The following is an 18,594-nucleotide window of genomic DNA, read 5'->3' on the forward strand; positions in this document are numbered from 1 at the left end:
CTGAGCCTCATTAAATGAAATTCTTAATGCATGCTATCTTTAACATTCTACCAACTTATCCTGCTGGGTGAAGGTAGAATCACCCACCTGCCCTCTGCGCCTGAAGAAAGACTCTGGAGCGCATCCTCAGCAGCTGTATGAAAGCTCTGGGTGAGGGGCGCTGCAGCAGGTGACCTGACCGGAGTCTTCAGGGACATAAGGGATGCCATCTGCAGTGGGATTATCCACTAGTAGCACACCCACCCAGTGAAGAAGATCATCTCTTTTACCAGGGCTGGGGAAAAATCACCTGCCAGGACCACAACAGCAACATTACAAGACTGGGAACTGAAAGTCAACCTATAGGGAAGCAACTGAAGTTCTGATCTTGGAAAGCTCCAAGCAGATCATTCTCTCAGAAGTCACCATCCCAAGGAAGGCAGCACTGAAGAGGCGAACAACGGGCAAAATAAAAACAAGCAATCTGTGAGCCTAGAGGGTTCACAGGCCGGTCCTTCTACAAGGCCTGCAAAATGCTGGGCATCACAGGGTCCCAGAAGTGGAGGCTCACCAAAGAGGCAGAAGTTGCTTCAAGGTGGCTATGGATCAGGACAGGACAGCACCAATGGTGTTGTGTTATCTGGACACAAGTCTGAGGGTTGATTAGGTGAGATTGTCTGATGTTGATAGATTCAAAGTACGTGATATCCCCAGGAAGTATTACTAATGCTGTAAGAAGAAAGTAACTTGTATGGCATTTATGATTAAAAAGACTGGAAATGTCTGTGCTACTGTTAAGGTCTGCATAGAAGGACCCAAGAACAGGAGTGAGACACCAGGCTGATGGAGAACAGTTCAACGCAGAGATGAAGCAGCCCAGCATGTCATAGCAAATGGCATGGAACAAGGTGAGCAGAATGGGGCGACTTGTTCGCAGCAGGTGGAAAAGCCGAGTTGGGAAACTGAAGTAGGCGATCCTGGAGCAAAGAGACAGACTGACATTACTTGACAGCCTGAGGAACATAGAGAGAAGACTAACCTGAAGGTGTAGGTGTTCGCATTAGCACCATGTTGAAGTGAACAATCTGGCAGAGAGTGGAGTGAGGGGCCCAGATTGATATCTGCAGAGTTGGACAGATGAGCCTCAGATGTGAGGATGAGTAAGAGGCAGAGGAAACTGAACAGCAGGTGAACACACACACACACACACACACACACACAGATAGACAAACCAACAAGAGACACAAGGGAGAGAGATAAACAGAAGAAACACAGGGGAGGATGGGGAGAGTCTGGAGCCATGACAGCTGCATTCCAGTAAAAATGCTGGTGATGCATAGACCCTGCCACCTACCTTTATGGTGCCATACACATGGAAACTGTTACTGCATCATGTCATCATAGGAAAAACAGTCAGGCTTTCATAGTTTTGCTAATGAATTGTCCCTGTACGTGAGGTTTTATTTTTAAGTTACAGTGTTTATGAAAAGGCCTCAAGCACTTAAGTCACAGTCATAAACACTTTTACTGCTGTTTGATATGTTTTAATTATCTCCTTGTTTTGTTGTTGTTGTTTTTATGATAGGCACATGTAACCAGGCAAACACAGTACTCATAGCAGATTTTCCTGGTGAAATCAAGTAAACTGTATGACGTCGATTTAAGCCTTACTGCTTATTTGTATTGTGTTGTGTTGTGACGGTAAGTCTGTGGACTTATGACTCTAAATTTAATAAGTCTTTCTAACAAACAGGTATTAATAAATTACTTTAAATGGGGCTTGCTATGATGTTTCTATGATCTCAGCAAGGGACATTTACAACAAAAGCTGATACTGGCATTACAAATTAGCAGAAGCACAGATGTTCCCAATAACATTAAAGACCCCCTGCATGAAAATCACATTTTTATCTCGTTAATTTGTCCATATGGTGTTTTTTTATATGCTAGAAGACACATCATGAGTGAAAAAAGCAGTCAACACCCCAGCTGAGTATTTCCTCCTTGGAACTGTAGTGTACTGATGACCATGTCAGAAACATGGAGTCAGATTTCCATGGATTCATATGGGACTGAACAATAATCCTGTCAGCTTGTTGGATGGAAAATTTCTGTGTCATTATTCTTTAAAATACGGGGGAAAAAAATACACCACGTTTTATACAAAAAGATATGGGGGTTCACCTGAGAGGAGAATAAATCAATAACCTGAGAAAATAGTCACATTTTAGCAATTGCTCTGTTGAGTTCATATGTTCAATAAGCCCTGACAGTGTGACAGCGAACAACATACACAATGCCAGGACCCTAAAGTTGAAGCAGCTGAATGAAATCCAGTCATAAACCGCTTTATTACTTACATGTCACAATGTCTTACCTGGGAAAGGCTGACTTGTTTACAGATTCAATAAAAATTCTGCATACTGTACATGTCTGTAGCTAGTAGGCTCAAGGCTAGATTCATCCACTGTTGTGAAGAAAACATCTGGTAGCTCCCTCATCCTATATCCCCAAAGTTAATTATTAATTCCATTACCAAGAAATGTGCGCTGGTATGCAGAGCATGTACGGATATCAGCTGAAAGGTCAAAAGAGAGCTTGGAAACAATGTAGGATCCACTTTACCGTTTCATTTTATAATGTGTTAGTCGTGCATACTTCAAATCATCACTAATTAGCAATCACAAAATAAATTTGTGGCTTCTGAGGCACGCTTTTTTAGAGGCAGATTCTAGGGGTAGCCATGACTACCTCAAGTCTGGTCACCCCACACAGTCAGTCGTGAAGGTTTATAAAACCACATTGCACATTTCTTTGATTTATTTAACAATGAAGCAAAAGTAAAGCCTTCCCTTATTTTATTATTGGAGCACCTGAACACATCATCTCTGAATATGTTAAAGGGCTACATTCAGTAACTACCATTCTTCAAAGCAGAACTTTTTTTTTTCTCTGTTTCCAGAAACCAGAAAATGTTTACACAGGTTAAGCCATTGAAGGCCTAGGAGTAAAATACATGGCCCGCCACTGGAGTTACTAAAAATAAGGTATTTTAGCCTTAATAAAATAAAATAAAGCAAAATTAAATTAAGTCTCTTGGACAGTGTAACTGCTCTTAGGGTGTAATTATCATCTCCGCCAGCAGAGGGCGCTCCTGTACAGCTGCTCGGCCTACTGCTGAGGTTGTTCACCAGCTGCTCGGCGGCTGAGGAGCCTCAGCTGGAGCTCCGTGGTGGTCACATGACGATGTTGTGGGTATATTACTCCAAATGTCTGATAGCTCTGCACTACAGAGCTGCTGACTGCGTGCATCTGCAGCACTGACAGACTGTGCGTGGTGCGGATTTGAGTATTTCTAACTATTCACTTCAGTGCAGTGATAGTGACACTTTGAGAGCTGCCGGACTGATCCAAGGAACATACAGCGTTCAGACGCAACTTTTTAAGGAAAATTATGAGAAACGCGGAGCTGTGATTTTTTTATTTCCAGTTGACAGCTGACCCGGTGAGACAGAAGGACTTCTGCTACAAGTTTCATCTCAGATTTTATGAGGCACAGGCTTAACAGAATCTGACAAGGTATTTAAATTTGCTAATACTTGAATGTGCACCTGTGTGTCACCTGTCACCAAGATGTTGTGCAAAAATATATGCACAAGTCATATCAGCTCTCTGGAAGAGATCAGCAGATTTAGACAATGAGATAAATAATAGATTGCACTGGCAAAAGCTTGATTTAGTGTTAAAAATCTGAAAAATAGCAGCACTGCCTGTCTGCAAGTAGCCCAGACTTTGACCTTTTAAGGTGGCAAACTGGTTGACCTCTGCTCAACTTATTTTATTGCAATTAGGTTGAGTCGCAAGTTAAAATGCAGATTCCTTGCATGCATTTTATTGGAGCGGCGCACCACAAAAGAACAGGAAATGCATATTTAATGGAACTCATCCGCAGAAAATTGCTGCTTTGTGTTTCAGCAGTCATGGGTGAAGTACCCCTGCCTTTAATTAGGCGAGAAAAATGGGTTAATGTTGCACATGGATGACTGAGCAATGCCATGGGATTTGTGCCTACTGTTTATATAGGGAGATGGTGCTTTCAAGTGCTCCTACAATTATGGGAATTAATTAAACTTTTAGTTACTCTTTCATTGTTAAATGAATGGAAGAAATGTGTAATGTCCGTTATTATGCCAGAGATGAACTTTTAACTAACTTGTGGAGTAGTTTTTAACAGCCTGTTCTCGTCAATCATTTAGCTTTATGTGGAAATCTGCTTTAAATATCAGCAGAGACCACACACCCTGCTTCCCTCTGACCTTGCAGACAATCAGGTGCTCTGTTGGGGACAAATCTTGACACATGACAAGATAATTGTTTCCTCTCATGCTGAGAGAGTCGAGAGGGGTCCATCTGCTGTCTTGAGTGAATTTCCAGTCACTCCCTCAGTTCACTGAACTGTTGCTCTCTGTGCATTTTCTATGTTTGTTGACCAGACCCAGAGCTGTGTGAAGAAGTCTCTGTGTGGCTTTTAACAGCCAAACTTTTCACTGTTTTCAGATATACACATCATGAAATCATTAGCTAACAGAAGATATGATGCTGAATGGTCCACGAAAGAAAATGCATTTTAGATAAAAAGCTGTGGCAGTTTGTGTTTCATATTCGCTCCAGTTAGTGATCTCATTTGGATTCTCTTAGAATCCAAGCCACAGAGCCACAGAGATAGGACTATGTCTATTGCTGCCAGTGCACCCCACTGAGGCTCATTTTAAAGAAGGCATATGGAAATTATTGTCAGGTGCATAAGCTCATGAACCAATATGAACTTAATATGAATCATTTCAGTGATTATCAAAACCCAGATGTGTCCGTTACAGACTGTATATAAAGATGAAAGTAGTCTAAAATGAAGCCAATGTGGAAGCACCTTAAACCTACTTTCTTTCTAACAGCCAGCAGGGGGCGACTCCTCTGATTACAAAAAGAAGTTTGTTTGTACAGAAGTTAAACAGAAAATTATCCTCCTTCTTCTCACTTGATCTGTTACCAGAGGGAATAAAATAAATCCTAATAAGTTAATAGACTCAGTTGCTAGTTTTAAGATGTTATTAATGCCACAAGGTGTTAATTCTGTGGTGTCCCATTTACAGTAAAATAGACAATAAAATAGGGTGTGTTTTAGGGTGGGGCTACTTTGTAATTGACAGATCATTATTATATCATAATGCATAGTGTCCTCAAGAGCTCGGTCAGATCCACCCTTCGCTTGTTGCATTTGGTTTCAAAAGATCAAAATGGCGTTGGACAAATTCCAAACTAGAGGCTTTGAAATGGCAGTCCATAAACCAATGGATGATGAAACAGTCACTACTTTTATTTAACGGAAAGGTTTTTTTTTTTGTTTGTTTGTTTTTAGAAATGGCTAAAAAATATTGCTGCCAATGCTAATCGATTGTTGTGGTTGTCACTGATGATACAGTTTGAGGCCGGGTGCTGGATGAGCAGCCAGTGGCACTGGCTCCACATACTCAGTTTCTTTTCTGAAAAACCCTCCAGTTAGGACATGCTAAGGGAAAATTAGTGAGTAGGAAAAGTTTTAATGTGTTCTCCCCAGGTTTGGCATTGCACTCACAATGGACCATTTGAAACAAAAAGTTCAGAATAATGCAGGAGAGCCACACATTCCTTTTCCTTGTCAGAATCCGTGCCTATATTATCCCCATTTAAATCCCTTTGAAAAGCGAGCCTAAATCTTAGATGGGGAGTGGATTACAGGTCTGGTAAATTGGTATTATCTATACCATCGTCCATCCACCCACAACATGTCAGTAGACTCCATTCTGCACGGACCTTACATATTTCCTATTGCCCTGTCAGCCATCTAGCTTTAGCTGTCGTGTCATTTTTTGTTCCCAATATCCTTTCCTTCCTGTCATCTGGTACCCTGCTTGTTCCTGTTTATGCCGCCTGTCCCAACCTTCTTACCTATGCACCAGAATTTTGACTGTCAGCTTTCTAAAGAACTGTTCCTGCCTGCCTGGTTTCTATCTGTACTTGGACCCCAGCTTCTACATGTTGTTGTATGCACCATGACAGAACTTCAGTAGGAATCTTTAGATTGTGGTCTTATAGTGTTAAAAGCATCATTAAGTGATTTCTTTGAATTGGGTCCTTGGAGGCAGCATAACAAGCTGTGAACACTTACGGTAATTGACATATGTTGCTAATATGTTGAAAGTGCCTATTTACACATTCAGCAGACATGGAGCAGCATTGTTGTTCATTTGCAGATGTGTTAGTACTGTCTTGGTCTCCACCAGCTCTTGGTGCTCAGGAGGAAATTTACAATGGGTTTGTGAGACCTTTTAGTTGAAAATAGCTGATGACGGGAACGTTGAACAGGAAAGTTTAGGGAAATGAAACAATGAGCTGAGTGACGCTGCTAAAACGCTCCAGTTAGCTGATAATGTTCTGAGAAAACTCCTTTCCCACCACAGAGTTGCTTAGCTTGAGTACACTGTTCTCAAAAGAAAAGTAAAAAACAAGATATAATCTGTTCAAATGTGGAGGTCTGTCATATGTACACTATCAAAATAAACTCCTGGCAATGGTGAGCATCACTTTATAAGCTACAAAGCCACACATTGCAGTTAGTGTAGCTTTACTCTTTTCTGGCATCATGTCACACTGTGTCTTTACCTGTGTGGGAGAAACTCTAAGAAGAAAAACCTGTAGTCAGAAAAATCACAAGCACTAACAGAAGAACAACATCAGGGTTGAGTCCCATTAGTTTTGCCAGTTGGAGTAGGCCTGAGAGAGTCCAGCACTATAATGAACAGCTGATCTTATGCTTTAAAGGCACTTTTGGTGGGAAATTCTGACAGACTTACTAAAGCAAATTGCATATTTTTCTTCAAAATAAATGACTGTTTTGTGCTGCATGCATCAGCTTTTGCATGTGAGTTTCAAGGCTGTAACACTGCCATATATCGGCTAATGTATGCGGCAGAAAATCCAAAATACAGACCATTAAATTTTTAAAAGGAAAAACTCGCATAAGGAGTCTTAGTAATGTGTTGGCCCATCATACGCCACCAGAGTGTACCTTGGCATTGACTCTCCATGTCTGTTGAATGCTACTGGAGGAATGAACATCATTCGTCCTCAAGATCTTTCATCATTTGGTTCTGATGCTGATCGTGGTGGAGGGTGGGCGGGTGGTAGAACTGTCGCCTCACAGCAGGAAGGTTCTGGGTTCTAACCTGCTGGTCGGCTGAAGCTTCGTTGTGTGGAGTTCGTATGTTTCCCTCTTAGTACGTGGGTTTGTCTGGGTGCTCCGGGTTCCTCCACCACTCCGAAGACATGCATGATAAGCTCTAAGTTGACCATAGATGTGACAACTAGCATGCAGGCTGTCTGCCTCTTTGTGTATCCCTGCAATGACCTGGTGACCTGTCCAAGGCGAACCAGACCCAGTATCACCTGGGACAGGCTCCAGCCCCTACAGTGTAGAGGGTTGTGGGGGGGTTAGAGTTGTAACTAATAGATGGATGGTGGTGAAGTGGTGGTAACTGTGAAGTCCATAGCGTATGATTACCATCGTGTTCTTACTTCTCAAACCATTCAGTGACCCCTTGTGTCCTATGGATGGGGGCATTGTCCCAGTAGGATAGAAATGTTTTATCTTAGGATGAAGGAGATAATTTAAAACCACTTCGTTTTGATTAGCAGTGACTTGTCTCTTCTAAAGGAACAAGTGGACCCAAACATAGTGCAGCATAACAGAGTCACCAGATCCGCTCTCTATGGGGGTCAAAATTGTACTTTAATTTGTCACCCATATATGTGCTTGCAGTAATTTAGAAAGAGCCAGTATGACATGGGTTGTCCACCAAGGTCTGGTGATAAGTTAACATGATGTTTGTAGAATGTGCTACTCGATAATTCATGTTCACTATTCTAAAATATAGATGGATTTCAAGGAGCCATGTTTTTTACTTGTCAGTATTTAAAAAATGAAGAAATCCAAACATTAAAGTGTCAAGTGAAGTTATTGGCCTCCTTAAAAATCCTGTCCGGCTGCAGCACATATGTACAGTATAGCTGTGGGTGTGTATCAATCTTCGGTTGCTTAAATTTCTCCAAATTTCATCTGGTGTTCCCATTATTTTGTCTGTCATGTGCAGAAACACCAAAAGTGCACGGGTGCAGAGATGATTGAGAGCAAGTCAGAGAGTGCATTGCTTTCCCACCATCCTCTGTTGGCACTAAGAGACCCACCGAATGATAAAAGTGTGTTATATCCTACCACCTCAGAGCAATTAGAAGATAACTCACCCCATGCACGCAACCACACTCTCTGTAGACACAGTCACACACACACAAACACGTATGCAGGGATGTGAGGTGTTTAGTGGGATCTCCTAGCAGCCCTAATGGCTCCTGCCTAGCTTCAGTCTAAATGTCAACCTGACCCCTCTATCCCCTCTTTAATGAGAAAGTCCTGACTGAGCGCTTTTTAATGACTTTCTCAAACACTCACAGATCTGCCATCGAGGCTTGTGGGACTTTAACACCCACGACTCCTGACCGCAGCGGATTTCATTTTATCCCTCAGAGGTGTCTGACATAGCCTTTCTGTCCCGAGTCGTATCTATTTGTTCTGTGTTTCCTTTTAATGTATTCATATTTGGTTGACTTTGTGCGCGGCGTGGGAAACCCGCCCCAGCAAACATGCTCAGCTCAGAGTAAACAGTCTGATATGGCTCTGAGTATGAAAAATTCAGTCTGTTCGTAAAACGAGTGACTTATTGGCATTCACGATCAGTCCTGATAAATGAAATGTGAAGTTCATTGTGCTTTTATTACAAATTGAGTTACACCAGAGGTTGTGGAGCGCTGCAGCAGCTACACCTGCTGGGTGACGCTGTCAACCTTGAGTTTAAGGTGAAATTACTGCTTCTGATGATAAGTGGCCTCTTGGACAAGTTTCTCTCCCGGGAAATGTTTTTATTAGATGGATGTGGCTGTTTGGCCTCAGGTTTTGGAAGGAGGATGTCTTGGAACTCTGCCATACCTAAAGCAGTCTAATCTCGCTACATTCCTCTCCTCTCGTAATTCAGTATTAGAAATTCGTCATCGCAGCTGCTTAAGATACAGTAAGATACAGTTTTATGAGTTGCAAACAAACTGTTGGAAATGATACCCCAAATACTACTGGACTGGATGTAAGCAGATATTATATGTACTTCTTTTTGCTTTTTTTTTTGGTGATGATGATATATACGAAGCAAGAAATGTTATCCATCCATCTTCTATACACTGCTTTATCCTGAACAGTAGCCAGTCTATCAATGTGTCACACAGAGAGTCAGACAACCAAGCACATTCACATTTACATCTATGGACAATTTAGAATCACCAGTTAACCTCAGTCTGTCTTTGGACTGTGGTAGGAAGCCGGAAAACCCAGTGAGAACCCATGCTGCACAGGGAGAACATGCAAACCAATGACCCTTAGGCTATGAAGTGACATTATCTCTATTAATGCTGCATTTTCTGCTGACATACCAGCCAGTATTTTCATTATAGTAACTGAGTATTTTCAGATTTTGTCTGAATGCTTGCATATATTCAGGTTGATGCTTAATAATACAGAAGCTGAACAAATATGGATGCCTCAAGTCAGTCAAAATTTGTTAATCAATTAATTTGTTAATAATTAACCCAGATTTGATGGTTAAAATGTCAAGAGAAGGGTCAGTAAACAATACCTGTAACCCTCACATTTCCAACACATGCAACTGTTGCATCATTGAGTTATTCATTGATGTGATAATTTGACATTGTAAACATGGGACTCTTTCCAAACTCTTGCATTCTTCCCCTATGATGAGAGTGTGAAATTGTCCTTACTTTGGATGCAGAACTTGGACCTGCAGGAAAAAGGTCTGAAAAGAAACACTGTTTGTGTGGGAAGCACTGGTTTTTTGTACTTCCAGGACACCTCTGTGTTGAGGTTTTCCTGTTATGTCCAACAGGGAGGTTCAAACCCAGAATTTACTGGCTGGATAACACTTTCCTCCACTTAGGGCTGGAGGTAATTTCTCCTGAGAGAATCTGAACAACCGTGCCATTTTGCTGCCATTACAACCTGGATACTTGGCAGAAAATGTGAATGGATAGACGCACCATTTCATCAGATTATCTTAAAGCTTAATATGGCTCTATATTTGTTCAGCTACCATTTTCATTTGGGCTGACATTCAAATACTCGACCATGTTATGGAAAACTGGCAGAGAAGATAAAGTTTTATTACCTCCTCTGATGCAGCACTGTGAAATCCAACGAGCACTTCCACACACTCCTCATGGCCAATTGCTATGAAAGGTTAATTACTTTTTCTTTCTCGCCCTTAGACCAACCTTTATTGCACATTCATTCACAGCTTTTCTAAAATGTCTTCCTAAAAGGCAAACAGGGGGAAAGGGACTAAAGTCCAGCTCTGTTGGCAGGGGGACCAAATCACATAACATGAGTTTAGAGGCAGCCGCAGTCTTAACACCACAATGGCTTCCTTCTGTTTAGTTTGGAGCTACATTGTTGGTTGAGCAACAGAGATGATCAGAGCTGTCACAGCTGGTCCACCTCATTAGCAGCACTAGAGGGCAGCAATGGAAATACAACACACATGAGTTAACCCTGCTTGTGAGGACCAACTCCACCTGTGAGACTGTGATGCTCACCATGCACACATCTACTTTACTAACACAAAGTGTCAACTCAGTTTCCATAAAAGATCATTCTGGATTATTTTAACCAGCTGTAGCGCTATGGGTCATGGTAAATGCACTGTCTGCCTCTGGAGTCACACAAAACAGTTTGAGAACATTGTGTATCTGGGCAAAATGTGTGAGTTTCCAGCAGCTTTTGAACATTTTTATACAAATACTTTTTGACTGTTTGTTCTCACTCTGACTGAAAGTAACCACACAAATCCGCCATCTTAATTTGACAATTTTTTATTAGGGATCTCCGTCTGCAAATATTTTCTCACTGACCATATCACATTCCTGGATCTGTTGGCACATCCGTCCGTGCATGCCAGTTGCCAGTTTTTCCCTGAAGAGGCCATAGTAAATGAAAGGTCCAGCAGATAAAATGATGTTTTAGTTGTTGAAATAGCTTCTAATCAGCGTATGGACAGCTGACTGTTTGGTCCAGCTGGTCTTGTTCTTTTAGTCCAGTTGATTCAATTCGTATCGTCTTTCAAAACACCTGTTAAAAAGACTGTTTACATTCTGCCTAATGTCAGCAGGTTTGAGTCTTACCCTGGGTTTGATTATATCCTAGACAAAGAGTTTACATCAACAATACAAACCTGGTTAATCGTATTCCTGTACACATGATCATGACAGTCTTCAGCCTGTGATGTTTTCATGCACAACAAGTTACCTGCATACTCAGAGAAACAGGTGATGATCAGGATACAAATGTAAATGCGCTCATCGTCAGACTGATCTTCTTGTGATTTGATGACAGTGGATCATACGTGTCTTCTCTCTCCAGTCAGGAGCAGATGGAGAACAAGGCCATGTATCTGAGCACAAACGAAGAGAGAGAAAACACCTCCATGTATGAAGAAGCCTACGATGGACGCAACCTGTCCAAGCTCAACCTGTGTGATGAAGGTAAGGAGGAGAACTGAAGTTGTTGTTGTTGTTTTTGGGTTAGTTTAACCAAATGACTGACTTTCTAATGCATGGGTGTCAACGTCAAATACCCAGTGAGCCAAAATAAAAACTGGGACTAAGATGCGGACCAGACTCCGTATTTATTGAAAAACTGATTACAACTGTTTGTGTGTTCCTTTCTTTCCAGATATTGAATGATACACTTTTTCATATAGAAACAAACTTAAGTTTTGCTCAAACATTGAATCTGGGACAAACAAAGCTTAATATTATGAACACATGAGAAATCAAATTTCAAATAAAAAATCATCAGAACATCAGTGGCATTCGTTTCTTATTTTTATTTAAATAATGAATAAAATAATAAAATCCTTATGCGCCTCTCTCTATCGGTAAACTTTCAAGTTAATTTTTAATGAAAACCTTTTTTCACAGGGCAACAACGAAACAACTAAAATTTAAAAAAAAAAAATAAAAAATGCATCCACTGATAAGAGAAAAACGAAAAGTTTGCAAATTCCTGAACAGATAATCTGCCTCCCAGCTGTCTTGAAAGCTCTTGTTTTCCATTTTTCTTTGGCCATTTTTTGTGAGGGGTGACTTAAATTTTCCCAAGGTGACGGTAACATGAGGTTGCCAATGAATGCCAAGAGTTGCTAATGAATGTCAACAGAAGGGGACGCTTGCAGGTCTTCATTGACGTGCCAATGCACTAGCAGAGCATTCTGGGATGTGTAGTATTAGCAGTGCATGTGCTATATACTGGCGGGCTATCTAACAGATGTTTGATATTATCTAACAGGCCAAATATAATTACACTGCGGCCTAGATTTGGCCCGCAGGCCTGAGTTTGACACCTACATTCTAATGGAACAAACCAAACGTCACCTGGTTTGAAGTCCACATGCACCCACAATAAGTCCTGCCTCAATAAGAGTATGATCACAGTATTTTATAGTGAAGGACGTTCTCTAATGACAAGGACAGCTCTGAGTACTTCCTGGCAACAGGAGCAGATGAAAAAATGGAAAATTGCTGTAACTGATTGAGGGACTTTCTCCAGAACCATTTAGGTGTATACACAAAAACACCCACACTGATAACCAGCACAGACCCAATCAAGCACGCTAACACACATGCACAAGGAGAAGCAATGCTCTCACTGTTTGGCATTTGCTCTCCTCTCACTGTGGTCATCTCTGAAGGCCAGAAAAACTGTTCAGGAGCAGCATCTGCATGTGTGTGTGTGTGTGAGTACAGGTGCCGCTGAACGAATCCACAGTTGACCCTCTGGTGTTCTCAGGTTTCGACCCAGCGCTCGGCCGGTTCGGTGGGAAAGACTCAGTGAACATTAACTGGAGAATTTGTTGACATTTTAATGGAACGCGGACAAAGGCCTCACACGTCAGAAACACTGTCCTCATCCAGCTTCACTAAGCCTAGAACACTTTCACACCTCCTTCAATTAGAGAAGATATTTCTACAGGAAGTTTAAACAGTACATGACCCTGGCAGGATTTCAACCACAGGGGCAATATGAATCATGGGTTAAACTCACTGTGAATTATGAGTATATAACAAGTTTTATCTTGAAGGAAAAATCCGTGTTTATTGGTCTTGAGCTCTGATGAAGTGTTAATAAGCCTCTCCACCCTGGTCTCATGTATGAATGGTGACTATAACAGCACATTACTATTAATTTGACAATGATATGCTAATGGTTAAACATGCAGGTGTAGATTAGGGGCTTTAATAAGCACATTTTTTGTTGTTTTGTTTGGGAAACAAATTGTAATGACACCACCACCTGCCAATTACAGAGACAGTGCCTGACTTTTATGGAATCTGTGACACTTGCCAAGCACATGTGTGTTTGATTTGGAAAGTTAAGCTTAAAGGCACAATACCCTGTTCTTGTAAATCCACATGCCAGTAACTGACTCACTGGCCCTGCTGGAAATAAACAGACTCAGTATATGTGTCACAATGGATCCATTTTTTTTTGTTTGTTATGTCTCCAAGTGTACTAGTAAAATATGCCTCACAGTTTGCTAATCTCTGTCTAATCTGTTTATGAAACTCAGAGGTTCTTCATCCCAACAGTGCTGTATGATAACAAAACTATCACTGCAGACACGTGACTTAAATGGAGCATAAAACAGCAGGAGTTCTGGATGTGTTTACAGTTACTTGATGAATGTAATTGGGAAAAGATTTACAGTGCTACCCCAGTGCACATCTTAAAAATCATCTAAAATTTGAAATTTGTCTTATTGTTGTGAAACCTTTTCTGAGTGAAAATCACAAAAACTATATAGAGTACACAACAGAAGTGACTACACCCCTGTGCAATAGCACTTAAATATGAAACTTATATAAATTAATTCAAGTCCAAATCCTTTTCTTCAGAAACTATTCTTTTTCAGCTGCTCTTTGCTGTGGAGGAGCTGGTGTTGCTCTTTCTTTTCTGTACACTGGGAGTCATCTTGGCAGATATTCATAGTGCCATCTATAAATGTCATCACCCTAACACTTTTGCACTCATACAGCCTCATATCATCACACTCCCACCTCCGTGCTTCACTGTCAGGATTATGTATTCACTGTGTTGGTCCTGGCCAAGTTCATGCCAAACATGCTGAACCCCATCTGTGCCAAATTCATCTTGCTCCCAATATTCATCAGACTTCTTTTAATGTCCTTTAGCAAACTGAAGAGAAAGGCAGGGTTTTTTGGTTGGACACCATTAACAGAGGCTGACTTTATGCACTGTCCTTCACACTGTCTGAGCTGTCACTGAAACTCTGGTTTCCACTAATAACCCCTGTGCCAAGTCTGAAGCATCTGCCCATCTGTTTTTCAGAGCTAGATTGTGTAAGTGGTGCATGGCGTCATTTAAGGAGACAGTCTGTAGCTCTTCTAACTGTTGCTCCAGCTAATTCTATACCTCCCAACTGATGCCGCAACTGTGTTTTAACTGATTTGTACCCAAGTTCATGGAGTTAGGCGATTTGGAAGTCACAGGTTTCTAGCTTGTGTTTCAGTCATCTCAGGTGTATTCACTTTTTTTGTTAAGCTTTTGCTTTTGATGGATTATAAGAGGAAATACTATACTCATTAATGTAGTAATCATCATATTTGCGAATAAAAACGCTGATTAATTGCAGAGCTGTGTCACTTTAAATTGAATAACCTTGAGTTTAAACTGCTGCCCACCTTTGAACATTGTAAAACATTATAAAAATGCTTATAAAACATTTAGCTTTATAAAAAGAAAAGAAAATAATGGTTAAAGAAGTCTGGGAAATCCTCTTAATCACATTCTGTCCAAGAGATGTCCACTTTGAAGTGGGCAAGGAGGCAATGAGCCTACCTTAGCATGAAGGCTGGAAGCAGGGGAAACCACTACCTTGGCTGTCCAGAGTTTAAACATGCCACTACCAGCGTCTTTCAAGTGTTTTTTAGGCCAAACAAGAACAGTAAAAGGAGTTACAAGCCATTTCTTGGCAAAAAAGCAACAAAAAAAAAACAGCAGTCACAGTGTCAACTTTCAGTGTTTATGCTGAGCTAATTACCTCCCTGCTCTTGCTCCACACTTATATAATATAATGGCATGAGCGTGGCATTGAATCAATTTTCCCATCCAACATGTTTCCTTGCATACACGACGGATGTCTTGCCCTGAAGTTGGAGGAAAAAAAATGTAAAAGGACAGAAAAGTGATAATTTCCCCCTATAACGGCTTGTTGCATTTTCCAGTTTGTCTTTCTGACACTGTAGGGTGTGTATCTGTTTTGTCTTCTCCTTTAAAGCCCAGCGTGGCTTAACCAAAGACGCAGACTAGCTTGGAGTGCCATTTCTGTTTCTATACATTCCAACCATGTGACACATACATCTGAGCCAGCTGTGTTTGTCTTACACTGGAGGAGTGTGTGTTCTTCATCATAGAGGGGAAATGTGTGTGTGCGTGTGTGTGTGCGCATCAGCAACAATCCGCCAGCGTCCACTGATGGATCGTCACGGTCCAAATGAAACCATGCTGCTGGGAGGCCGCGCTGCAGAATCAGTGTTTGTATTTTAAAGTCAGACTCAAGCCAACATGATGGCTGTTTACCAGAAGATAAAATCTCATTATAACCTACTTGATATCCCACCGAGTGCAATATTTGTCATGATGTTCATGTCACATGGCTTCAGTAAATCATTACTTCATTAAGAAGCTCATCCACCTCAGTGAGCCAAACAGGCCAATAGTGTTGAAGATAATTAACAGACAGGACTGGTTCAATTCAATTAAATGTTATTTATATATTGCCAATTCACAACATATGTCATCTCATAGCGTCTAACATACTAAGGTGAAGGCCTTACAGATTTTACCCAACAATCCAAAGTTTCCAGTCGGCATCAATCAGAAGCATCAGAATCAGAAGAACCAAATGAAACAACCCTTTGACGGTGAGGAAATAAAAAATCTCTGACAGAACCAGGCTCAGAGAAGGCGACTATCCGCCTCGACCGGTCGGGGTGGGAGTGGGGATGAGGGGGGTGGGGGTCAGCAGGACAGCACATGAAGAACAGACAAACAATACAAACAGAACAATGAACATTTTTAGGTTGGTGAGGCCAGAAAGTGCAGATCAGAGACGTGAAGCTCCAGATCCACAGACAGCTGTGTCTCCTCATAATATTGCCTCAGGAGAGCATGTACAAAGTAACTGGTATTGGTCTTAACACAGAAAATGTGTAAGTGATGTCTGAAAATATTTTTGAAAGTAATATTTCAGTCCTATTCCAATGACTGATAAAGGATGTGACTCCAGAACAACCTTTGAAAATCTCTTCATCCTCTTGACCTGAAGGGAATGTTCCCATCAGTAACATCAACAGCGTGATGCTGCTTCCTGCCAAGTTGCCGCCACACACACACACACACGCACACACACACACAATCACACGCAGAGGACAAAAAAAACATCCATCATTCATAAACAGGGCTGTGTCAGTTTTATCAAGACTAATTCTCAAACATCTGTTTGACCCTGAGAGCACTGTTAAGTGGTGACATGAGATATAGCAATAGCTCCTCAGTGAGTGTGTGCATTTGTACAGTTCATAAAACAGAATTCACAGGAGTAAACTCTGTTATATGACGTGATGTGTGGGCCAAGATGCATGTTGTTTGATAATAATGTTTAAGCTAATCCATAATTAAAAAGCAGATGGTTCGCCAAAGACATGGACTAGTTTCTCAGCAAATTTAAATTTGTAATGATGCAAGTGTGACCTCTATGATCGATCACATCACACACTGGCATTTTGTCAACGCTGCTGTCATCTCAGTGAAACATGTCAGTTGGTATTGGTGCCTCTTATGTGAATAATGTCGACTTTTTCCATTTTAAAAAAGCAGCATAAGGAGGGTGGAATAACTCACAGGACTTTTCTTGAAACAAGCAATAAGACCATATACTAGACAAACTCATGAGTGAAACGTTTACTTAGATATCGGATCAAGGGAGAAGGAGGGTCACTTTTTCATCGAGTTCTACACAGTCTGACTCATGTTTATGACCAGAGGAGTCGCCTCCTTCTGGCTCATTAAATAACATGATGGCAACCTCCTGACTGCAAGCAAAACAGCTACCTTGTTTTTTGTGTTTGCTAGGATGTCATGAATGATTAAAAAGAGGAAGTCGTGTAACAAGACTAGGACCTAAATTTTGGAATACCGTACAAACATTATGGAGCATCCTTCGAGCATCCACTTTACGTTTGTGCCACTCATGTAGCCTGTGGGCTTATTGTGTGGACGGTTCACACAGTTTAAAGTTTTGGGTCACGAATGGTGACAAAGGGAACACACAGACTCAGAAACCACAGTATTTATTTTTTTTTTTTCTAAAAGCTAACTGCTGTTTTCTGTTTTGGTCAGTGTCTGGAATGCGTCGTAGGAAGCAGGACCAGTGTTGCAGTCACCTGAACTCTCTTTCAGCCATCAAGTACGCCATCGTTTCCCTTTACATCTTGGTTCTCCTCACCATCTTTGGACTCTGCCTGGCAGGTAAGAGGACTTTAAAACACTTTTAATTTGACTATTTATAACAGTTCTTTATACAGCCACACTGAAGGAATGTCATAGCACATATTTTTTTGATGATGGTGCCCGCGTGTTGATCTCTGCCAAATGTTTGCAGGTAATCAAGACTTTAAAAATAATAAATACTTCCTGCTAATTAATACATGACAGAATAGTGAAACAAAGAAAGCATGATGAAAAATATGCCTAATGAAATGGTACGATGTGTGAGTCATGTCATTAGGTAAATCTTTAAGGTATCAGACACAAGACATTGCATGAATTATATAATGCATAATACATTATATTCAACATTAGGAGCTAAGTGTCCACTTCACTTCACTGCAGCAAAACTTGTTCCAAGGTTTCGTGTGCAAATTGCACAAAGTTTCTCTCGGACGAGACCCGTTTGACAAGTGTGATGCGTTTCTTCTTATATTTTCATTGTAATACACAGTATGTGAGATGGAGTTGTTCACATAAAGTGCAAACTATTTGAATGACACACATCAGACAGCTTAGTTTGTACAGTGTGTATGAATAAGGTTCTGATTTACTGGTGCTGTTATCAAATCAGCATTTAGCTGATCCAGATCAGTTTTTCCAAATGTTTTCGCCAGCTGCACTCGCATACGTCTTTCTCAGCTACGCCCGCCGTTTTCCAAATGTGTTCCTTTGAACTTTTTGAACACTACTGGCTTTATAAAAGTGAATATTACAAAATGATTTTTTTTTCATACAACTAAAGTGAAGTTCACAGTTTTAGCACTTGAGGGGCAGAAGGTGGAACTTTTAACAATTCATTCAACACTTTTAGCTGAGCAGTTTACCTCTTCATCTGA

The 18,594-nt window shown here is 41.0% G+C and overlaps 1 protein-coding gene across 1 annotated transcript in view; it reads left to right on the forward strand.

Moving 5' to 3' along the window:
• Positions 1 to 3,269: 3,269 nt before the first annotated feature.
• The window catches only part of scara5 (scavenger receptor class A, member 5 (putative)), a 106,961-nt gene continuing 91,636 nt past the window's right edge, over positions 3,270 to 18,594 (forward strand). Inside the window, exons 1-3 of the mRNA XM_008282378.1 lie at positions 3,270 to 3,558; positions 11,549 to 11,670; positions 17,609 to 17,737. Coding sequence (XP_008280600.1) covers positions 11,559 to 11,670; positions 17,609 to 17,737 — 241 coding nt within the window. The 5' untranslated portion in view covers positions 3,270 to 3,558; positions 11,549 to 11,558. The remainder of the gene's footprint in view (positions 3,559 to 11,548; positions 11,671 to 17,608; positions 17,738 to 18,594) is intronic.

The sequence above is a fragment of the Stegastes partitus genome, unplaced genomic scaffold (assembly GCF_000690725.1).
Source record: "Stegastes partitus isolate 25-593 unplaced genomic scaffold, Stegastes_partitus-1.0.2 Scaffold269, whole genome shotgun sequence".
Taxonomy (NCBI): Eukaryota; Metazoa; Chordata; class Actinopteri; family Pomacentridae; genus Stegastes; species Stegastes partitus.